The 25,001-nt window shown below is 36.8% G+C and overlaps 2 protein-coding genes across 2 annotated transcripts in view; both read right to left on the reverse strand.

Annotated features, from left to right (window-relative positions):
• Positions 1 to 4,429: 4,429 nt before the first annotated feature.
• LOC125936009 (neurexin-1-like) lies at positions 4,430 to 8,407 on the reverse strand. Its single transcript, XM_049649838.1, has 2 exons — positions 8,389 to 8,407; positions 4,430 to 4,925 (listed from the first exon to the last, which is right to left on the reverse strand). Exons 1-2 carry the CDS (start codon positions 8,405 to 8,407, stop codon positions 4,489 to 4,491), a joined length of 456 nt encoding a protein of 151 aa, XP_049505795.1. The 3' UTR covers positions 4,430 to 4,488.
• Positions 8,408 to 17,859: 9,452 nt separating this feature from the next.
• Positions 17,860 to 25,001, reverse strand: part of LOC125936010 (neurexin-1-like) — a 69,289-nt gene continuing 62,147 nt past the window's right edge. Inside the window, exon 4 of the mRNA XM_049649839.1 lies at positions 17,860 to 18,867. Within this exon, the coding sequence (XP_049505796.1) occupies positions 17,860 to 18,867 (1,008 nt within the window). The remainder of the gene's footprint in view (positions 18,868 to 25,001) is intronic.

Below are 25,001 nucleotides of genomic sequence, written 5' to 3' on the forward strand. Positions count from 1 at the left end.
ACTCCTTTTCTACCTAGAATGTTCTCTGTGATCTGGCTCCAGCCCTTCTCAACAGCATCAGCTTTCAGCATCTGCACTACTCGTTTAGTAAACTCCAGTCACACGGATTTCATCTCTCATTCAAGGACTTGCACTTGTGGATTCCTCTGTCTTAGAAGGCATAAGCCCAAATCTTTATACGGTTGGTTCCTTTAACATTCAGGTCTCCAGTCAAATGTGACTTCAAGAGGTCCCTTCTACACCTCAGTGATCCCCCCTCCAGTTATTCTGTATCTACTTACCAATTTTTTTCAAAAATTACCATTTCTTATTTGTTTGTATATTGTATATTGTTCACCCTCTAGAAACTAAGTGTCACGAAGGCAGAGGTTAGGCTGTCCTATACATTGTTCTAGCAGCAACTGAGTGCCCGGAAAAGGGCCAGGCACACAGGGGAGCCTCACGAAGTACTTAATTGAAGTACTTATTGATACTCAAGATGTATGAAAGTGCTTATTTCAATTTGGATATCAAGCTTACATAAATGCTCTCCCGAACTTAAGAATACTAAAGAAATTAAGTATTTACTCTGCCTCTTGTAAGTGGAATCTAATTTTGATAATGTATGTGAACAAAATATTGGCCGAATTATACTTTGAAGGACATAGTTGTGCTACAGAAGACAGACTAGGAATCAGGTCCATTTATCAAAATACAAGTTCTGTGGTTAGGCACTGACCTGACTTTGAGAAAATAAAATATGATCTTAATAGGATTTTTAAAATATTTTAAAATATAGAGTTTCTATATTGTAACACATATTTTTATTATTAGATAAGAAGCTTCCTAAAAAAAAAGCTACTAGTAGTTTACTAAAAAAAAATAATTAAAGCATCATTATAAAGTTGTGGTGAACTCTGGGAAAAAAGTGTTTCTTGAATAATCATAAAAGAAATGTGATCTTTACTACTTACTTCCCTAAACTATAGCTAAACATCATCCATATCTATAGAGCAACAAACACCTGAACAGACATTTAAAAACCATTATGAATTGCCCATTTACTTTGGTATCATATTGATAAAAGAATGAAAATTGTTGTTAGTTTTTCTCCTCTATTCATTTACTGTGTAAAGCCGTCTCTATTATTCAATAATCACATTTAAAAATGATTTATAATCTATAAAATGTAGCTTCATTTGATTAAAAACTATTTAGAAATATAGATGGCTGACAGTGGATTATGAATATAGTATGAAATACAATCTGAAGTAGAACAATAATCAGGATCATTAGCCTATAACATTCTCCAAAAAAACTGCAGGGATGAAATAACATAGCAAAGTAATAAAACTTGAGTACAGGTTAAATAATTCTCAATGTGAAAATAACTTGTTGATAAATGACAGATGAACACGTAAATGAGTCCTCATAATTAGAGTTAATGTTTAATTAGACAAGAAGTGGAAAATGCACAAGGTTGGAGTCTAGAGTTGCCAAATAAATGGTAAACAGCATTCTGACATTTGAAGGTTATGCTATTTGGCAGCATCCTTTCATATTAGTAAAATCATTTTACCACTTAGAACACAAACGAGGACTTTAAAAGGCTAATTCCAATACAATACTTCCCACAGGGGAAGAAAAAAGTTTCAGCTTTGTCTCCTGCATCTCCTTCCCCCTTGTCGTTAAGTTTGATAAATTTGCTTTTCTGCATTATTCCTTCTCGCTGTCTAAAATGTACACCTGGGCTCAGTTTTGCCGAAAGGCAGTCACATATTGTGCGCAACGATGAAAATCAGACAGGGAGCCAAATTATATTGCTCTGACATCTGTCCCTCCATCTGTTAGAGTTTTAACAAACAAGTATAAAGCAGACCTCTGATTATAACATGTACACATAACCAAGAATAATTTCTGTTCGGCCAAGTCTCCACAAATTCTCAGCTTTATTCAAAATAAAGTGGGAGGGAAAATGCTGAATTTAATTTGTGTCCAATTGAACGTTATTTTTATATTACTATCCCTTATGGGATCAATACACTTTAAAATACTATTTCCTCGTTGTCTAAGTCAGCAAATACTCTGTTCTTTCTTATAAATTCCTTTGCTTACTTAATGCAGAATGAAAATTTCCTATTGTAATGTGATTGCAATATCATTCCCTGTGCTGCATGGTCCAAGGACTTGAACACACTTTTTAATTACTTTGAACAATAATCTTTATAAATTATCAATTATTGCTCACTAAGAGTAAGATAGATTTCATTAGTACCTCTATTATTATTATTATTTTAAATTTCAAATGTTGTCAATCAACTCTTATGTGATTAACAGCCATATGTGATCAGAGTCTATCTGGAGAAGAATCACAGTCAAAGTTCTTTCTTTTGAATTGGAAACCCCAGGGGTTGGACACGATCATGTGTTGACTGAAGTAGGGCATAACTGGGAACTGGACAGCAGCCAGATTCTGTGGTATTAAGCATGACAAGCTTTCCACATCACCAGTGTGCTCAGGAGATACCATAATGCTAGCAAGAAAATTAATTTTGAAAAACAAAGACTTCTAACAATATGCCGGGTAGTCCAGAAACAAACATCATACAAAAATGACCATTTTCTCTTCAACAGACAACCAACGTGGAGACAAAGAAATGCGCAGAAATTTCTAGCCACCTGTCAGATAAAACTGTATGCCGCATCCCAGTGATGAAGCTTGCTATTAAATTCTCATTTGCAAATCTACATATGCTTGCCACCCCTCCTTCTAATTATTGCAAAATATAAATATCTCCTTTCCCTCATTCTGGCTCAGGAAGCTTGACAATTTCTATTTTTATTTCTGCCATATGTAGTAGCGGGGTATTGCCACAGGGTGGTACACCGTGCACATTTAACCAAAGGCTTTTGTAACTGAACCGACAGTTCAGTTCTACTCTTCTCCACCTTCACTTAAGCAGGAGGCCTCAGAGTCACTGGCAGCTCTCTGAGTGATTAAAAGGAAAACAAAGCTTAAATCATACAGCTCCGCTAATCTCGCATTATGTCTAACTTGTAATAGATCTTACGAGCTTTGTCACCTTTTTTGGTGGTTGTTATTGGCCCCTTTCGGCAGTTTTTAAAGACCAAGCTATAGAAACAAATAAACTGAAATTAGACGGGGAAATGAGAAGAGGGAATCCACAGATAATATACACCTTACAAGTGAAACTACAGAGAAACAGCTAACCTCTAATGACAATTTACAGGAACTGCACTTAGGTACTAGGAGAAAGAATGAATCTATGTGATTAAAATACTTACCTATCTACTGACCTATCTAACTGTATAGGGCAGAACAGTGATTGTATTTGGTAGGTAATTTAAGATTATTAGGTCATTAAATTATTTTAAGTTTATATTGATTAATGTTAATAATAGAACTGATAAGCTGATGAACCTCTTTATGAAGATAAAGAACGGAAGTCACATTGTTCAAATTTGGACTGTGGAAATCACTATTTTTTTCTCCCTAGGAAGCGTGAGCTTAAACAAATTAAAGTATTTCAGGACTAAAGGGGAAAAGAAAGACTAAATGTGCATGGTTTAAGTAACAGAGGCCAGGTATTTCAGACTAAATGTCTAATACAAGCAATGTTATTTGGAGCATGAAAGGACAATGGAACGACTCGTCAAGAGTTTTCCATATTGATTTTTCTGTCCCATATTGAAAATGATTGCTAGTGGGTATAATGATAAAGCATTTATCTGAAACTCTTAAGTCGATGGAAGGGCGTTCTTTTTTCTGCTCTTCCCCCCTTGCTCTGCAGAATAACAGTGGTAGCTCCCACGCTTCATTCTTCTTTTAATCCCTATTCTTCTCCTTCTTATAGGAGAGGGAAAGAAAAAAAAAAGTGTGGCTTTGCTTCCTACTAGAGAAGAAAGGGAGGCAGCTGCTCAGAAGTTCAACAGACACACAAAGTGTTAATATCACACGGGTAAATAAATCTTCTGTGATCACTTAGGTCCTAGGCAAAGGTAAGTGTCTTTGAAGTTATCTGAAAATGCTGGTGTAAATTAGACGATTGAAAGTCACCTTACTTTCTAAATTTCAAACTCAGTAAGTTGACTGAAGTGAAACGAGCTCGGCTAATAGAAGCTGCAACTTACAACTTAGTTTGCTTCAAATGCTATTTTTGTTTTTGGCACAGATATTAGCACTAAATGCCATAAATATCTCTAATTCATGCCTTCTTTACTTTCTGGTTTCCTGAACTTAAAAACTAGGCAAAAGGGAAAGCAGTTGTTGTCGATTCTACATCTTAGGCCCATACTCTGGAGGATACAAAAGACCCAAATATTTATTCCTGCAACATACTGAAAAGCTGTGTCTTCCCAGAATAAGGCCCTCTGAAAATCATTTAGGACTCATCAGTAATACGTCAGAGGTGGCTGCTAGGCTTGCAGTTTACCTCTGCAGAGCACACATTACGTTTCCATGGTCAGTTTAAGGTTTGAGGTCAACATTTAATACACTTTTCGTCTCAGGGGAGTCAGCTTCTTGGTTTTTAGAATCCTACCTCTCTCGCAGGACCTGCCAAGATAGCCTGTTCCGGAACAATCACAGACATATCTGTTCCACCCATCCCTGCACATGCCATTGTTTTTGCAGGGGTTGCTAAGGCACGGTTTTGCTGTTTCCCTTGAGCAGGAGGGCTTCACTCCAGCAGTACTTTGAATTTCAGCCATTTGCCGGATATCTTTGCTCTGGCCATCAATGAACAAATCTCTAATGCAGCCCACGTAGCCATAATTGAGCAGAGCAGTCCACACCTCGGTGGGGAAGACGAGGCCAGCCTTATTTTCTGGCAAGCCCCCCAGGTACAACTCATCATCCAGGTCCAGAATCTCACTCTCGCCAGGAGCAGTATAGGGCGTGCGCAGCGTGTTGACAGAAATGGTACCTGTTGCAGAGACAAGAGAACACACAGGTCTTTACAGAGTGCAACATGTTCTAAAAATCACCCTTTCTCTCTTTCACCTTCTTAAGGGTACACTCCTTGAGGAAAGATGTTTCTGATTTTTGTTTCTATTCCTGGTGTGCCTTATACTTCCCAGTGGAGTGAACAGTAATCTGTAGAAATAAGGCAGACTGTAATTAAAATGATTCCATTTGAATTTAGGAATGGAAACCAAAGTGTAGAGCCAAAAAGAGTGTTTGTCAGCCTTTAACAGTTAAGAAAAGAAGAAAAGGAAGATTAAAAAAAAGAAGGAAAGAAAGAGTAATTGGCATTCTATATCCCTCTCCAATAGTTCAGTCAATAAAGAAAGAAAGAGACAAAGTTGACATTCTACATTACTCTTTTGAATAAAGTCAGATTCACGTTCGTTAGTGCTCATTTTCAAAGCTGGTATGCAGCTGCACACTAACAACAACAACAAAAAAGTTGTATGGCCCCACCTTTAACTGACTTGATTGCTTTTATTGAACACAACAGTCTGACAGATTATCTACGTCAAAACTCGACTTTAGGGGCACCTGGGTGGCTCAGTCAGTTAAGCATCCAACTCGGTTTCAGTTCAGGTCATGATCTCACAGTTTATGAGTTCGATGCCCTGTTTGCGATTCTCTCTCTCTCTCTCTCTCTGTCTGTCTCTCTCTCTGTCTCTGTCTCTCTGCCCCTCCCCTGCTCATGCTATCTCTGTCTCTCTCAAAATAAATAAATAAACTTAAAAAAGAAAACTTGACTTCATCACTCTCGGCTGTATCAATATGTTGATAAACTCTATGGTCTTGGTTTACTCATCCATAATATGGGCGTAATAATTTGGCATATCTCTTACGGTTGCTCTGTTAAATAAAATAATATTAGTAAAGTATCTGGTTTATAATAAGCATTACATAAATGTGTGTCATGATTCATCACAAGAACCAAGTCAAACTGGCTGTTTACTTTTAAAAAATTTTTAATTCCAGGGGCGCCGGGGTGGCTCAGTCGGTTAAGCGGCTGACTTTGGTTCAGGTCATGATCTCGTGGTCCGTGAGTTCGAGCCCTGCGTCAGGCTCTGTGCTGACAGCTCAGAGCCTGGAGCCTGTTTCAGATTCTGTGTCTCCCTCTCTCTGACCCTCCCCCGTTCATGCTCTGTCTCTCTCTGTCTCAAAAATAAATAAATGTTAAAAAAAATTAAAAAAATTTTAATTCCAGTTAGTTAATCATCTAAATCTACAAGTTTTGTTTTGACCCCCCTCACTCCAAATGTAAGAGGAAAATAAAACTATTAGTTCACAAATATACAGGAATGCTGGTTTTAAGCATAGGAAGAAAAGGTAGACATTAGCATGGACTTAATTGAGAATCATAGAAAAAAAATTGTGGAACCCATTAAAGAAAATAAATGAAAGACAGAAGGCAGTTTTTTATTATAATTTCCACCATGTACCACCAAATTATTCAAAATTCCACCAATATTTTATCTCCAGAAAGATCTCTGTAAAAACGCAAACATAATATCTGAAAAGGACACCCCATTACACGTTACCAGATTGTCCTAGCTTAATTTTTCAGGTCTAGACCATAAAGCAGAAGAGGTAGAGTATTAAGAGAGAAAGTGGATTAGAAATGTCTGGTGCCATGCTCGCTGCCGACATAGAGTCTCAGGGATTTGGGGGGCGGCAGGCACACAAAGAAGGCCAAGAGACAGAAGATGGGGTACAGAGGGAGGGACAGAAAGGCAGAGTCTAGTAGAGGTAGAGGACAGGTAGGATGATGCATTTTAGTTCTTTCACAGAAAACCTAAGGTCCACCCCCAGGTGAAAATATGGCCTGTGATGAATGTGAAACGTGCATGTAACTGAGGATGCAGGGCTGCTGGCCTCCGTGCTGTGCTCAGGAGCATTCCAAATCCCAGCAGAAGGGGCGCTTCTCAATACAGGCAGCATAATGGGATCTGTCTTTGTGCGAGAGAAGGGCATAGAAGCCACTGACGCCGAATGCACAGGCAGCCAAGTTATTACGAGGACATTTGTCTCTCTAGACTTCCACAAAAAGAAATAGAGAAAGCTCCTAGGGGAGAAACACTCAAAAGCATTGCTATTTTGGCCTTCCAAAGGGGGAGGATAGCAGGTATTTCTTAAGGAGGCAGCAAAAAGGCAAAAGGGTGAAGCGTTCACTTTTACAGTTCATATTTGTGCAAGTGTATAGAAAACTCATTTAGGAGCACACAGATCCCAGAAAATCCTTAGAAAAAAAATTTTAAAATGATGAGCAAGAGTATTAATGACAAAAGGAAAGGTGGACATTAATATTATATACATATATATTTTTTTCTTAAGCAAGAAATTGTATGTAATGAACACAGTGATTTCTGTCTTTTTTTTCTTTTTGTTTATTTTTGAGAAAAATAGAGAGCAAGCAGGGGAGGATCAGAGAGAAAAAGAGACACAGAATCTGAAGCAGGCTCCAGGCTCCGAGCTGTCAGCACAGAGCCCGATGCGGGGCTCGAACTCACGAATTGCGAGATCATGACCTGAGCCGAAGTTGGACTCTTAACAGATTGAGCCACCCAGGTGCCCGGTGATTTCTGTGTTTTAAGACAAAAGGGAGATGGATTCCACTCCCTGTTTTCTAATTAGTTCAAAAGGCTTCTTAGAAATGAACATATGATATTGAGAGACAATTGTTAGGAGACACAGAGCAAGCGAATAACAACAAAGTTTTACAAGAGTGGGCTACATTTGAAAAAAAATATGTAATTTTCCCATATACCTTGTTATTCATGGAACAAGATGGATTCAGCTCAGGAGATAAAAACACTTGGAAATGTTGTCTTGCCCTTACAGGTGGTGTGAGAAGTCTGCACCAAGAGGGTGCCTGGAGGATTCTTGAGATGAGGGATTCAGTGGCTGGCATAACACCCACTCTCTCATCTGCCCCACAGAGACCGCACAGCTCAGTACACTATGTAGTCTCCACAGTGACGGTGTCTTCATTCTGACAGGTATTTCACACAATCACGCAGAAATTGAGCGTGGGGACACGGTGACTGGGTCTCCCTATTTTTATCTATGGTGTGTTAGTGCCTGCTTTGAACAAAGTATTATAAGAAAATTCTGATATGTTTTTATAAATATGCTTGTTGCAGCCAGAGTAAGATATTCACTGTAATTTTGTGATTAGCCTGGAGTTTTCTGATCACAACACCTAAATCAATCCACGGTTTTTGTACACCCCAGTGCACACACGCAAACACACACACGGTGAATAGTTCTATTACTTCTGAGGCACTCTGATTTTCTTCTTATATAATTTTTTTAATATAAATGCTAGACATGACCCACCAAATTGATTTCAGGACCAATTCACAGGCTGTAACCCACAGTTCAAAAACTAATGATTGAGTAGTTAGTATCATAAAAGATAAGGATACTTTCCCCATAGCGCCTCATTGTCCCTTGGAGAGATAATTTTAGAGGTCTCATGGGAAGACGTAATGCAAGATCAGAGGGAAAGCGAAAGGAATATAATCCTAACCTCAACTCAAATACAATCCAGGAGGAGCTAGAACTTTAATTTAGCTCTGGATTCAAGGTAAGAAGTTACACCGAACACATGCATATATCAGGTATCATTCATTAAAATATTTTCAATAAAAACATAATAGAGACAACCATGACTAAAAATCAACTACTATGCTCTCTACAGGCTTTGCCGATGCATATGCACTTATATTTTAGACTGTCTTTGTTTAAAAGATGGCAAGAAAGAAAGAGAATAGAACTTAATTTATGTGGGAATGGAAACAATTATGTTTATATTCTGAAGGTTCCCAAAGCAAAAACTGTATTTATTTTTTTTAATTATTTTTTTTAAGTTTATTTATTTGAGTGAGAGAGAGAGAGAAGGAGAGAGTGGGTGAGTGAGTGTGTGAGCAGGCAAGGGGTAGAAAGAGAGAGGAGAGAGAATACCAAGCAGGCTTAGTGCTGTCAGCACAGAGGCTCGATCTCTTGAAATGTTAGATCATGACCTGAGACAAAACCAAAAGTTGGACGTTTAACTGACTGAGCCACCAGGTGCCCCTAAAAACTGTACTTGAATAATAATTACACGTTATTACTGAGTAAAACTCAGATATTTACATTATATTTTTGTTTTTTAATATTTCTATTTCTATTATATTTCTATTTATCTCCCATTTAGCCCACACATATGCAAATGTCCTGAAGTATACACATTTCTGATTTGAATCCCAAATTCCTTACAGATTTTATTATTGATATGAATCAAAGGGCATTTTCACCTAAGCGAAAGACTCATCACAGAACCACTAAATTTATTTATACCAATTTAACACATACATATGACCATAGTGAAATTTTGATATTAAGGTTCCTAAGTGTCTATTTCATTACAATTGAGTTATAAAAGGGGTGGTTACCAAGAAAACATAAAATAAATACTTAAACCTTGTTTATTGATAATTAGAGACAATTGACTAGTTGCTACAGCTGTATATATCAATAGAATAGGAGAATTTTCAAAACGCTGAGTTAGGACCACATGTAAATAAAGTTTTAAGAGAATAAAAATCTAGGTATATTATTGGTTTATCCCTCTATCTTTTTCCAGACATTACACCCATTCATGTGTTCTCTTGGAATAGCTTGATTATTCCATACATTTCACCTTCTTTCACTATAATTACATTTAAAGTTTTTGGCAAATTACATTTTATGTAAACATTGCTATATTTGAGCTATTAAAATTGGTAGATGGAATTTGGGGACTTATTTGGATCAGTGTTTCATGCTTCAATATTTAAGAATCCAAAGCACCTTGTTATTTTGCCTTAAGAAATGCAATTGCAGCTAAAAAATAAATATATTTCTATACACTTGTATGACTTTTATAATCTTAATATAGAAATCACACTAACTTATATTAATATTTAACCTGGTTGTTTTTGTTGCATATGCAAAGGGTAAGACAAAGGTGATAAATAGACAAAGTAATATTTATTTAAGAATATTCATGAAGCATTACTAATGAATTCATGCTTTATGCAAAAGTACACATTAAAGGGGAAAAACTGTTGAGAACAGTTCTGAGTTTATAAAAATGGAAATCAGCTTTCCAATTTCATCTGGTATTTATAACCTATTAGTTTCCACTTTTTTTTTTTCCCATCTAATTTTTCTTGGCTATTTCACTTCCTAAAGATTAGTTTTCAGGGTGAAAAGAAGAATGGACTGAAGGGGAGATTAAAAATAAGAAAATTTGGTTTATGCTCTAAATTACTGCAAAAGTTTAAGGGACCAGGAAATGGGAGGTAGGAAATAGTGTGCTGTAATGGAGAATGGTTTTGCCGGGTCAGAGGAAACCGACTTTCATACTCTAGCTTTTGTGTAACTATAAGTAGCTGGCAACCTGGACGCATACTGGATTCACCAGGCCTCAATGTGGCTGTTATGAAAAATAACGGAATTGACTTGGTAGTCAAAAAGGTTCCCTTTTGAATAAAATTTTCTTAAATTACTACTTAAAATAAATTTTAGTTACATACAAATTTTATTTTTCTGTAATTCTGCTTCATTTTCTCATTGCAGAAGAGAATCAGATTCCACAAACTTACAAATTTATTTGTCAAATTCATATTGTATTAACAAATTCAAACTCAGTAACAAGGCACGATATAAGTAAGTGATAAAAGTAGAATGAAACATCAATTACATGGTATGATGCAAAATGCAAACTATAGAATTCTAATAAGATAAAAAAATGAACCATAATATTAACAATGGGAGTTTTGGATATGAGTGGATTATGAGTGAATGATTTTCTTTCAGTTTTCTGTGTCTTTTAAAAACATAATATCATGTGATAGGTTTATAATAGGGAGTGAAATAAATTTATTTAAAAACAAAAGAAAAATACAATTTTAATATTGCTTTCTGCTTATTCCTATGTGTTTTCTGCTTACTTGGATTCAGCTGTGAGCCAGGAATTTCAAGAATTAAACCAGTATATGAAAAAATAAATCTTGGAACAAAATTTAAAAGTTTGATAATATCCTGTAAGGGGAAATAATGAGGAGGAAAAGGGCACATCGTGTACTATGGACAAGTGGAAAACAACAGCCGATTAGCAAAATAACCTGTCATTATCTTTCAAAATTAAAAATGCAATTGGCCCAGTGATTCTAGTTCTTAGAATCTATCCTATAAAAATTCTGATCAATATACACAAAGACCTAACATGAAAATTTTCTTTTTAAATTAGTTTCAAACAGTGAAATTTTTAAAAGTAAAAAGTCAAATGTTCATCAACAAAAGAAGGACTAAGTACACACTGATATGTTCAAACTAGGATACATGATGTCACTATGAATAATGGCTCAGAAAAAGTGTTCAGTAGGCTTTTTAAGTTACCTGATAATTGATGAAGAATGGTCTTGTGTGTATATATATATATATATATATATACACACACAGTTATTTTATATATGTAAATGTATGTATAGCTATATTGATACAAAGGAAAATACATGGAAATTTATCAAAATCAAATTATTTTAGTGGTTACCTATGACGGAGGGAATGAACTAGTGAGGGGGGTGTGTGACATGTGAAAACTCTTACGCACTTTTTGAACTGCCTGAACATTTTCACTGATCGCATATATTTATATTTATATGTTATGTACATGCCATGTGTTAAGCACATGCACATATACCAACATACATACTCACTCATAGTAACATATGTATACACACAAATTTTTAAAATTATCCAACACAATGATGGACAGCTGTAAACATCAATCTGGTAGCATATTTTATGATTAAAATATTGAAGTTACAATATTATTGTGCAGAATTTCCAAAGGTTTCTTCTCAACACCCCACAATGATTGTCACTGCTGCTGGGTGTGGTCAGGGTCCCACGGTACAACTAACACCATAGTCCAGGGTCTGCCCTTTACACTGTTGGGCCAGGAAAGGAGATTAAGTAGATTGAGACAGCAGGTTCCATCTCTCTGGGTTTGATGGATTTACCAAGCCCATAGGACTGATGTATAAAATAATCAGTCAGGGGGCGCCTGGGTGGCTCAGTCGGTTAAGCGTCCGACTTCAGCTCAGGTCACGATCTTGCGGTCCGTGAGTTCGAGCCCCGCGTCGGGCTCTGGGCTGATGGCTCAGAGCCTGGAGCCTGCTTCTGGTTCTGTGTCTCCCTCTCTCTCTGCCCCTCCCCCGTTCATGCTCTGTCTCTCTCTGTCTCAAAAATAAATAAACGTTAAAAAAAATTTTTAAAAAGTAAAAAATAAAATAATCAGTCAGTAATTGTCTACAAGATATTTAATATCACAGGATATGGAATGCTACCTGTATAGCTCTGCCAATATGAGATGCCAATTTACAATCCAAATGTTTATTCATTTATTATAGAAAATTTAATCATTATAGAAGCCTGAATATTCATATCTTTATAACCGGTCAATTATACCTGTCTACTATGATCATACTTACAATGAAGAATTATGCTTATTATATAGTAATGGCAACTAAGTATGTCATATGTAAAATATATATGCACATGTTAACAAGGACTCGAAGAATTTGTTCAACACTCAAAATATTTTGGGGGGAAATAAAATCTATGACTTCTTTTTAAATATGTTCAAAATAAAGAAATATAAGCATCAGTTTAATAAAACAATCTATTTTATGCAAAATTGGCTCCATCTAGTCATCAGGATTGTCAAATAATTAATATGTTATTGATAAAGTGCTTCAGTTTTACCATTGATGTGTAGTGCCTTATAGACATTTATAGAAAAAATATTATAAAATTGCTTAAAACTATTTCAGTGTTTGCAACAAGCTACTAGGTAGAGGTATGGGAGGAATGTTTATAGTCAAAGAGCAAATTTAAATCAAGACCTAAACAGAGAAATCGTCTAATGGTTGTTCAAGTAGAAATGTTTCAGTGTGGTGACTCATGAATGGTGCACACAGAAATCAGTGCTGGTAATAGATAGCTAGAAAGTGCTGTTCACATCAAACAGTGATTACTATAAACCTCTAATTATGTGCTCGGGAGAGAGCCTTGTGCCTTTCCCACTGTAATTTCTAGTTCTTAAACTGGAACTCTATGACTTCAATTCAAATATCAATGGTTTCTTAGCTGTTAAATGTAGGCTTACCCATGAATAACCACTGATACAATCTGCTTTACTCTGCTGTATACAAGCAGAATTTGACAATAATAATGAATTTTCTCTTTGATTTCAATGTGAAATGATGGTTTGAAAAAAAAAAAAACTGGCAGTTTGCTATAAAAATGCTTGAGAGGATACCCTTGACTGAGCCAAAGAGCTTAACACAAATTTAAACAATATTCATGCCCCAAGAAAACAGTCATTAACCTCAGTCTAATTTTAGCACAATTCACACTTTAACTACCTGGACACAGTTATTTTATGTTCAATTTGGGAGCAAAAGAGAGAGAAAGGGGAACTCTAGAAAGGGAAGAGGGGCTGGTAAGGAAATGTTCAGTTCTAAGTCCTAAAAAGTTTGCAGAGTAATGAGCCTCTTCAATCAGATTCATTAACTCAGCAACTTAGGGGTTTTTGCTCTGTTAAGTAGTTAAGCTACCCATTGAGGATATTGCCTTTCTGCAGCACTCAAATCATACACTCTGATCCAGGAAATCATGCCTGCACTTTGTATGGTTCCTCCTTTGCCAGTCGAGTGCAGCATCTGAAAATGCCATTCATGGCTCAGCCCACTAGGTCCCATGTCACTGGTCACAGACTAAGTGGGTGATGGAAGGAGTTACAGTGTGCCAGGCTGTGGCCAAAAGTAGCAGGCAAAGTGGGAGGATTAAAGTGTCTCTTTCTTTCCCATGTCACAGAATGGAAGAGGGGTCATATAGCCTAACACAATTAATGGTGCTGAAAATCAAGTTCCAGGAAGGTCTTCATCTGTAGGCAATATTTCTCATTGAACAAGGGGCTCTTATACCAATCTTTTACTAAGCAAAGGACTGACGGGCAAATTGTCAGAAACATGGGCAGTGCTGGCGACTATCTTCCTTGTCACTGCATGCTTACTGTGGCTGCACATCCCAGTCTGTAGAAAGGAGTGAATGGCTTCCCTATGATTAATTTTCCTTCTACCTACGTGTTTGCTAAATGATACAGGGTTCTCATGAATAAGTGAGGATAGCAGCTCTGTTCTCTTAAGAGCTTGTCATTTTTGTACCAGGCTTGCCACAGCTCTCTAACAATTGTGTCACTTCCTCACTGCATTTTTTTTTTTTTTTTGACAAGTGGGCTTGGAGTATGGCATTGTATTCGTAAAAAAGGGCAGCACCTGTTATCTTATATTGTGTAAACTGCTTTCAGGAAGTAATGTGAATTCCTCACAAACTTGCATTACAACTAAAAGAGAGCTATTACTTTTCAAGTATAAAGATGATACTACTTGTTTTAGAATATGAGGGGTGGTTTGGCACTGAGCCACTCACACATTTTTATTATTTTTTCTTATACCAAATATTTAGTAAACAATTACTATTGCAAAAGAAAGTACCAGGACCAGGAATAAGACATTCTCATTCATACATAAGTTTATAAAGTGTTCGGGGAATATTAAAAATTCAGTCTGTTTTAACCCTTCCTCTGACGAAGGTAACCAAGAGTTACTGGCATCCAATTAATAGCCATGGCTTTATTCCTACTAACCTTATTATGATCAATGGTAGAAAGAATAATTCTCAGCCCTAAGCTCCCTCTACTTTAATAACAGAGAAAATGGCTCATTAAATATTTTTATATATTCAGCTAAAGAGTATCCCAAGCAAATTTCATCATCCATGAGTCAGAAAGCGGACCACACTGACCTCTTGTTGTAGAAGCCTTGTTTACCCACATTATATTAAGAATTAATTTTCGTATAGCCGCTGAATATAACTGGTGTGAAAAATGAATAAAATGAATTATTTCTTGAAATTGTAAGTTTATTAGTTTCAACTGAACTATAAATCTTAGTATTTCACCAACCTGATTCAGAAATATCCTTTAAGTAAAATAAAAGCTCATAGAGCTATTCACTCAATTTTTAAAAGGCTGCTTTATACCAAACCAATGCAGTGTGCAAATATAGAACTTAATTAAAATACTATATATAAAATATTAACAGCTGCAGTTATTAACATTGCATTAAACTCCCTTGAGCTAGGCCAACATAAAATGGACTTTCTTTTTTTCCACTCACTAAAGGGCAGAACTTGGTTTAGTGAACAAGCTTTGGTTTTTGTAGCGTTTGTCTCAATTCACTAATCTGAAATAGTAATCACATAAAAGTACTTTACCATCCAAACATCACCAAGCATACTAACTTTATCTTTCCTTTGGATTTCAACAAGAATCTGGTGTTTTATTTTCTTCCCTAATGTAAATTACACCTCTTCAGGCATGTCTCTTCCTCCCATACAGTATTGAACTTTCCAAATTAACACAAATATTCTCTGCGTTTGACCTTTCGCAATGAGGGGACAAACAGGGCAGTTAATAAACCATAGGCAATTTGGAAGAATTAAAGAACTTAAACAGGAAAAAAAAAAAGTAAATTTTATTTGGCTTCAGGATTAAGGTATTTAACTGATCCTTATTGTAATAGGTCATCCAAAGAACTTGGGAAACTAGACTACATCATCACCTAAGACTAGCATAAATTATGATTATCAAATGAATAATGACTGGATTTATTTTCCTTTATACTTTCTTATATATGCATATGTGTGTGTGTATATATACATAGTCCTTTATATATGTAAATATTTGAGAGTAATTTAAAAATTTTATTATAGGTATATTTTAAGTCAAACTATATTATCCACAAGTTAATATTTCAAGGCACAAGATTAGTCAATGCTCCAATCCTCTTTTTAAGACTTCGGTTTGAAGGGGCGCCTGGGTGGCGCAGTCGGTTAAGCGTCTGACTTCAGCCAGGTCACGGTCTCGCGGTCCGTGAGTTCGAACCCTGCGTCAGGCTCCGGGCTGATGGCTCGGAGCCTGGAGCCTGTTTCCGATTCTGTGTCTCCCTCTCTCTCTGACCCTCCCCCGTTCATGCTCTGTCTCTCTCTGTCCCAAAAAAAAAAAAAAAAAAAAAAAAAAACGTTGAAAAGACTTTGGTTTGAAAGTTCCAAGTAGCCAGTCAACTGCTAACTTTGGTAGAAATAAGACAGGCTGGAGGATGTGAAAAGGAGGTACTCTATTGCTGTATTTCTGTATTCCCATCAGTGTCCACTCAACTTAAATCAGAAAAAAAACAAACAGACAAAAAAAAAAAAAAAAGGAATCTACTTTCTAATGGAATCAGTATAGTACAGTAGGAAAAAGAAAAAAGAGTTGTCTCCTCACAGTCATTTAAGACACTGTAGAGAAATGATAAAATAAGCACAGATAGCACAGGATGGTAACTAATCTTCCATGTGGAGGGAGACCAAATTTCCTGAGAGGGATGAATCAGAAATAGTCTCTGAGATAATTTGAGGATCAGAGCAATGGGTTCTGACCTTCTTTCAATTTTCCACCCTCACCAACACCTCCTTCTCAATTCTCATTCATTCCCTTTCTTTATTTTATTGGGTTATATATGTAATATATATAATATAATATAATATATAACATATATATATTCTAGGAAGTCTGCCACATTCTTCTTGATAGATACACAGGAAAACGAGGCATGACTAAGAGTGAAACAGGACACAGTTCTGCTGCAGGGAGACTGGGAGTAATTAAGCGACAAGGGAGTCTGTGAAAGGAGCACTCACCACAGGGCTGCAGCACAGCCCTCCTAAAATAGGATGATGATCACAGATTACGAATCTCAAAGAAGCACCAAGTGTCCTCTGGACTGTGGTTCCCATACCCAACTGATCATTAAGTTCCTTGGAAAGCTTTGCAAAAGTATAGAATCCTAGGTCCTATCACTGTTAATCCTGCTTCATTGAGTTTAGGAGTCAGTCAATACTGGGCCCTTCCCAATACGTTTTATAAAGGAAGAAATTCAGACTCACAAGAAATGCCTTTGTCAAGCTTACATTCAGTGGAAAATCCAGAGTAGATGGTATGGTATATAAGCAAATAAGGAAGTGCGGGAAGGGAAGAGAGGAGCGTTGTCTTCTTCCTCTTCTTAAACTTTTTTTTTAACATTTATTTATTTTTTGAGAGACAGAGAAACACAGAGCAGGAGCAGTGGAGGGGCAGAGAGAGGGGGAGTCACAGAATTTGAAGCAGGCTCCAGGCTCTGAGCTGTCAGCACAGAACCGGCCATGGGGCTGGAACCCACCAACCGTGAGATCATGACCTGAGTCCAAGTCAGATGGTTAACTGACTGAGCCACCCAGGCGCCCCGAGAGTTTCTTCTATTATAAGAAGCTTATTTGATTTGTAAGTGATAAGAACAATCAGAGCATGGGAGCATAGGGTGAAGAAAGTAAAAGAAATAATATAGTTGTGCACCTAAAATAAGTTGCTTCTTCCCTTCTCCCTCTCTCTCCCCCTCTCCCTGTCTCTTTCTGGATTTCCACCAATGCGGTTTCCTCTGCCTAGGTGATCCTTGCCCTCACAAACCTAATGGTAGTCAATTCCTTAAGCCTCATAATCCACTCTCCAGTTTCAGAGTAAGTAAATGTTATTTCTTCAGGCCTTCCCTACAACACTCCCTCCTTTCCCCAACCACGTGTGTGTGTGTGTGTGTGTGTGCGCATGCACACCTCCCTCCCCCCAACAGGCACGTGCATACACACACACACACACACACACACACGCACACTTCCAGGAAAAAAGTTCAGAGAAGGAAGCCAGAGGAAAGAATCCCTATTGGTTCAATTCAAACATTAGAAAGGGAAGCTATTTGGAAGTCAACAGAGTTTTGCCAGTGTTCTTGAAATCCTACTGCATTGATTAAAGTGTTTTTGATACCACAGACCCAACTTAGACAAAAGTTAAAATAAGGACTAAAAATTACACTAAGGAATTTATATGTGGATTGCTGAATTTTCTTTTTTTCATATTTTGTATTTGCCACTTCAGGCACCTCCAAACATCCAATGATATAAGCAATAATTGATAATACAGGAACCCTGAATTTTGTCATTTTCAAATTCAAGATAAAATGTCTTGCAAGATTTGGCACTTGATTATCCAATAAATGTTCATTTGAGAAGTGATTCCAGAAGCCATTTGAGCATTTGGGGTTTGATGCCCAACTGTAACGATTAATTAGCTCCTTCTGGTTCTTATATGATATGAAACAGAAATAAAAACAGAAAATTTCCTTTACCCTAAAGACAGAAATGCAGGAAATCTTAATATATCTTGGTTTTAATTCCTTTGGAGTGGCAAGGGGTAAATAGCATGTTCCAGCAGATAAACAGGTTAGAAGAAATGATAAATTACCTGACCGTCCATCTCTCTGGAAGTCCACATGATACCATTCTCCATCATTCACCTTCTTCTGTAGGGCTTTGATTTTTATTGTACCTGACCCCATGTCCAGGAGGAGGTAGAGATGGCCATCCAGCATCTCAATAGCAAAGAAGTCAACCTTTATCATCTGAGGGTGCTTGGCATCTTTTTGGTGTCTTGGCTTGCCATGGCTAAATAAGATGAGGCCATTTGGCTCTGTTGTACGGAAATCAAATGATATGGAGCCTGTTTTCTTTGCGTTCCATTTAGGCAAAGAGATGAAAGACTCTGGGGTTTCAAAGGTGATTGGGTCCAAAGTTGCAACATTCTCACATTTAAATGCTACCACTCCATGGATCTTCATCTTAGGGTCTCCTTGTTTGGCAAGACGAGATAATTCCAGTCTTACATCATTATTTTTATATACAACCTGTGGGCAGAGGATAGCAGTGAGAAACCAGGCCCATCTTTTCATATGCAGAACTTGTCTTCAGTTAAGTGACTTTCAACACGTTTGTAACACATGTAACATAATGTTTAGTGCATTTTGATATGTGAGATAGTTTTCTCAGCCAAATAAAAATCAAGTATCAACTCATTAAACAGTAACCATTCCAATCTAATTTCATTCAAATAATGTGTGTACATACACAAACTGGCTGCAGTTCATTCAAATAATTTGAATGGATTTGTATACAGCTTTCATTATTTCAAGCGTGTATAGAGTCAAACTTACAAGACAATTGCTTTTCTTATGATAATTAATTTATTAAATATAAAGGTTTTTCAGTTTTCCCACCATTAAAGTATTTGAAATTACTTTGTGTAACGGTCCCCTAAAATACAGGAATTCTTCTATGGTCTACATAGTCACAATGCGTATAAACTTTGTAAGATAATCACAATAAATTGAGGCAGAAAACATACTGAATTTTCTCAGAAAAATCATTAAATACAACTAAAATGCAGAAGCTCTCTTTTTCCCTGTGGCCTATATTAACAACTGTTTGAATAATTTTAGGTAACTCTGGAAATGTTATGTTTGCTCTAAATCCATTCAACCTGTATTACATGTGTTCCGTTTCACTTTAAAGTATACAAATGTAGAGCAAAGTTTGTCCTAACTCTCATTTCCCAAGGCACTTCATCTCAATGGGCTGTGTGGTTCTTTCTGACTGCTTGCTGATAGTTCTTATGGCTTTTTGGACTCCAAATGGTACACTGGACAAATCCAGTGGTAGGATTCACAATATCAGGCATCTGCTATCACATCACCTTAACAAACTTGGAGCCATTCTGACATTAAGATAAAGAGAGATCCATACCCTTTCTCTATAAAATGCATACTAAGCATAATTACATTTCCAAAATACACGTCACACTGACTTAAGAGTAAATTGGCTATCTATGTCCAGTTAACTATCTAAATTATTTTAAGAAGCCATTCAAGAATTCATAGCAGCCAATACTGACAAGTTCTAAATTCATTTATATTTATATAATAGAAAAAATAAGACAGCCTGTGTCTGATTAGTGCTATAAAGTTAACAGGTCAATATAGCAAACCTGTGGCAAAACTAAACTGAGCCAATGGTTAGTGTCGCTAATGAATTTCCTGATATAGTGTGTTAATGGATACTTTATTTTTCAGAGTAAGAGTGTAGGCCTTGGTATCAGACTGAGTTCAAATGCTAGCTCAAGCATTACCTAACTGCATGATCTCCCCAAGCCTTACTTTTCTCCCTTTTAGGGAGATAGCATCTTACAGGATGATTGTGATGGTTAAAGAAGAAAATGTATGCAAGTGAGAGAATCTACATAAAGGCAATCATCCAATGCCAGGCACATTGTAAGATTTCAATAAATATCAACTACATCAAACTGCATGATAATAAATACCATCATCTTGTAGACACAGAAATAATGGTGGTAAATTAATCTATTATAAGGAAATGTTTAGAAATTAAGCACATACTTGGGACGCTTGGGTGGCTCGGTGGGTTAAGCATCTGACTCTTGATTTCTGCTCAGGTTTGTGAGTTCGAGCCCCACATTGGGCTCTGACAGGTGGAGCCTGCTTGGGACTCTCTCTCTCCCTCTCCCCCGACCCTCTCAAATAAACTTAGAATGAAAAAGAAATTTGGCACAAACATATAATTGGTATTTTATACCTGATTTGTGCCTACCAAATAAGCCGCATCTTTCCAATGCTAGTCCCATTTCGGTTTACCTTTATCTTGAAGGAGGATTATTATAAAGAATAACATACCAAATTATTCTTTGAGAAAATATGTGTAACTGTTCAATAAGTGTAGATTGACCACAAAAGAAGAGAAAATGGACTTAAGCAATAACAAAAACAAATTAGATTAATTCTTCAGTATACTTTCTTGAAGAGAGAAAGAGCTATTAAGCCTTGGGAAAGTTGATTCAAGATTGTCTTTCTTTGGGGATCTTTAGAAGTGGAGAAAATGATTTCCATGGATGACAGTCCCAAGTTTTATAACCTCTCACCATGACTTTCAAGCTATCCAAGCCTGTATTTTTTTCACGTTTCCTGGTGATTTATATTTTATTATCTGGAGATTCCCTAAACAAAGGTAGTGATCAGGAACGAGTATAATATTTTCTGACCCAATTGATGCAGATGATAAGGTTGACCTATGCTAACACATTGCCCGTGAAATAGAACCACTGCCACAGAGTTGGGTGTTTCTGACGTGAGTAAGTAGGTATATGAATGCACATACTGCCTCATGAGTCCAAAATCAGCTACGAAAAACTGAAGGATGTGGGGTTGGGGCAATTCTAGCTACAGATTTCAGTAAGTGATTTACAATCTCATGAGTGAATTGGATACCCCGGGGAAAGGGAGGTTTGAGAAGATGGAGAAGAAAAGCAGGGATTCCCATGATCACATAACTTAGGGTTAGCCATGCACACACACACACCTCCTCCAACTCCTCCCTACCCCACCAAAAAGATGATGGATCTCCACCACAATCCATGCTTTGTGCAGACAGGGTCCTTGCTCACCATAGCCAAGCACCAAGATTAGTACCTGGCACAAAGTAGACACTCAATAGTTTCTAAGAATTGAATAAAATTCTTCCTTCACTTTTTAAACTTAGTCCCAGATTATAGACTATCATTAACAATACTTACAAATGCAGTTAAGTAAAGCAGAATATGGTATTGCAGACCAGTCTCACACACTCGCTGCTATTTTGAGCTTATTTCTCCAGAAAATGTGGAAACTTCTGTGCATGTTCACTTATAAATGGTAAGCTGGTTTATGTATTGGAAAACTTCACCTTCAAAATCATATTGTAGGGTTTAAATTACTTTTTGAATGAAAAACACCCGAGTTAAAATTCTCCAGAGGTAGAATCATTTTCCTGGAAGAAGTATCTTGACGAGAAGCAAAATGATGTTTTCTTTTTTTTTTTTTTTTCCCCTTCCTATTTTGTATTCTTTGAAAGGCAACTCCAGAAGACAGAAAAGCAATTTTGGATAGGCAGGCTGATAGCTCTCAAAACTACACTGCTCCTTCATCTGACCCAGATTCCATAATCACCCTACTTTTTGAAAGTTAGGCTTACTCTTAAAATGACCTGAATGTAGTTCAATTATAATAATAAGTAGACTGCAAGCACTCCAAATTTTCCAAAAATTCATGTGTAAGCTATTTTTTGCTTCTTTCTGAGATAATATGGCTCTCAATAATTTATAATTATTCATATATCTTTTTAATTTATGTTAAAAGTTGTAATTTATTTAATAGTTACAACTTTCAAAAAATATCGATATACTCTAACGCCCTGACAATTAGATGATATTATTGCACATTCATTTGGATCAGTTCATAAAATCAAGATTTCTTTGGGGATATTGATTTTTCTTTTTCTTTTTTTTTTTTGAAAAGTAATTCAAAATGTTGCATTTCATTTCTCTGCTTCATGGGCTCATATCATAAATCCCACAGGGATAAAAACATAAGAAACACTAGGTTTTTTGTTATTTATTTATTTATTTAGCTGCCATATAATTTCCACATTTTGATATGATGACCTTTTCCTTTCAACATTTGTTAAAATTTTAAAAATGTCCCTCACACTTAAATATGCAAAAATAGGAGCAATATGTTTGTATTTTTATATCCCTAGGTTTGGATTTTGAGGTAAGCTGTCATTGAGTATTTTATTTGATCTTGATATCAATCTTTTTTAAAAAGGGAAGTAAATAGGCTAAAAAATAAAAAAAATAATAGTAAGTTTGAGAGTCTGGGTATAGACTTGGCTTAAAAACAAAGCTAGTATCTAAGTTCAGTTGCCTATCCTCTCTATCTCTCAGTTTCTTAATTTTATATATAAAACATATATATCTAAAAAGGAAAAAACACGTCATGTCTATAAATCCTTGAGCCTCCACCCCCCCACCCCCGCCACCCCCTGTCAATCTATGTGATTTGGGACAAAGGTAAAAGATGTTCTATTGTTCCTTCTCTTTTTCTAGCATTTTTCCAGTTGTGGTTTTGATGTCAGGATATTGCTCTCTATTCGGGGATATACTGAGACACTAATCCGTTAGGTAAAGGGAATATGCACCTACATCTTTAGGTACACAGACACACATCAAGCATCATATGTATCTAAGGTTTGTACAGATGGTCCTGGAGAACTGGTGGCTGATAGATAAGGCCCTTCCGCAGGAAGTGGCAGTGTGTGAAATAAGCAGATCAGTAGGAACACATTTGCTACTCACACAATGACTTTTTGTTGTTACAAATAAACGTTTCAGCTTAGAAATTTTCATGAGGCTCTTGAATTAATTAACATGCACTGATCAAGTCAGTTCGTGTCTTAACTAGAGAGTATACATACAGGGTGATGAAATGGGTACCGAGCTTAAAATCAAGGAGTGATGCAGGGATGTAGACTCAGTTGTGACCTCCCTGAGAACTTGAATGGCTTATTCTAATCTGAGCTTGGATTCTCTTCCATTCTTGAGAATAGTAACAAAGAAGGGCCAAGAATTTGGTTCTCACGATTTCCAAGAGAACTGCAGCTCACCCACTTGCAATCCTGTGACCTTGCACAAGTCCTTCAATCCCACAGAGACTCAGTTTAATCTGTAAAATGGAATAATCATATCTACCACATTAGGGTCATTGTAAAAAATAGATTTCAATGGAAGTGCTAAAAACAGGGCCTGGCACAGAGTAAGTGCCCAAGTGACTATCAGCTGGCTGCTCTTGTTCATGTTGTTATTATCATAAATACCAATATTATTATTCTGAGAGCAAATGAACGGAGCTGTAACAAAGGTAACAGCTAACAGGGCACATAGTAGCTGACTGCTGTTTTCAAGTAATTAACAGGACTGCAACCAGAAGGATCAAAGAGATCAAAGCAGACTAGGGCTTCTTTTTGTATCCTGATACTTATATTGCAGTTTGAAGGCTTGGTCTATAGATAAGGTTTCTTAGCTAGAAAAATACATAGGAAGCTAGGGAGCCTGGGGCTTTTATTTTCACTCCTGAGAGAACTTCTGTGGCATCTGATATCAACAAAAAACACCACCGTCACCACAACAAGAATCAGCTAAGATTTATTGAGTACTTATCTTCTGTCAGACCCTGTCGTAAGAAATTTATACGTATAATGTGTTTACTCCTCACAAGCATCCTAAGAAATAGAAAACATTATCCTATTTTATCAATAAATATATGGAGGCACAGAACTCGCTGAATGTCTTTTATCATGCTCATGCCAAATACTGTGAAAAGCTAACGATGTTAACTTCAAACTCTGTGTTTGTCTCGCAGGAAATTTCATTTACAGTTTTCACTTGTAATTCCACTTATGGTTTTGATAGCAGTTGCTAAGCAGGAGATTCACAATCAAACAGCTATTTGCCACCATGCAAAAGGATGATCTTGCTATGAGTTACATGACAGTATTTTTCCTTCCATTTGTCCTCATTAAAATATCTCTAAAAATTTTGTTAACCTTTTTATTTATTTTTGAGACAGAGAGAGACAGAGCATGAGCCAGGGAGGGGCAGAGAGAGAGGGAGACACAGAATCTGAAGCAGGCTCCAGGCTCTGAGCTGTCAGCACAGACCCCGACGCGGGGCTCAAACTTGTCAACCATGAGATCATGACCTGAGCCAAAGTCGGACACCTAACCGACTGAGACACCCAGGCGCCCCTAAAATATCTCTAAATGAATCAAAGATCACAACTGAGCAAGAGTGTGTTTTTGTGTGGCTATTGATTAAAATGACTCTTCAGGGGCGCCTGGTGGCTTGGTCAGTTAATCGTCCGACTTCGGCTCAGGTCATGATCTCACGGTCCGTGAGTTCGAGCCCCGCGTCGGGCTCTGTGCTGACAGCTCAGAGCCTGGAGCCTGTTTCAGATTCTGTGTCTCCCTCTCTCTCTGCTCCTCCCCTGTTCATGCTCTGTCTCTCTCTGTCTCAAAAATAAATAAACGTTAAAAAACTAAAAAAAATAAATAAAATAAAATGTCTCTTCAAATCCAGTTTTTTTTTTTTTTTTTTTTT

The sequence above is a fragment of the Panthera uncia genome (genome assembly GCF_023721935.1).
Source record: "Panthera uncia isolate 11264 chromosome A3 unlocalized genomic scaffold, Puncia_PCG_1.0 HiC_scaffold_11, whole genome shotgun sequence".
Lineage (NCBI taxonomy): Eukaryota > Metazoa > Chordata > Mammalia > Carnivora > Felidae > Panthera > Panthera uncia.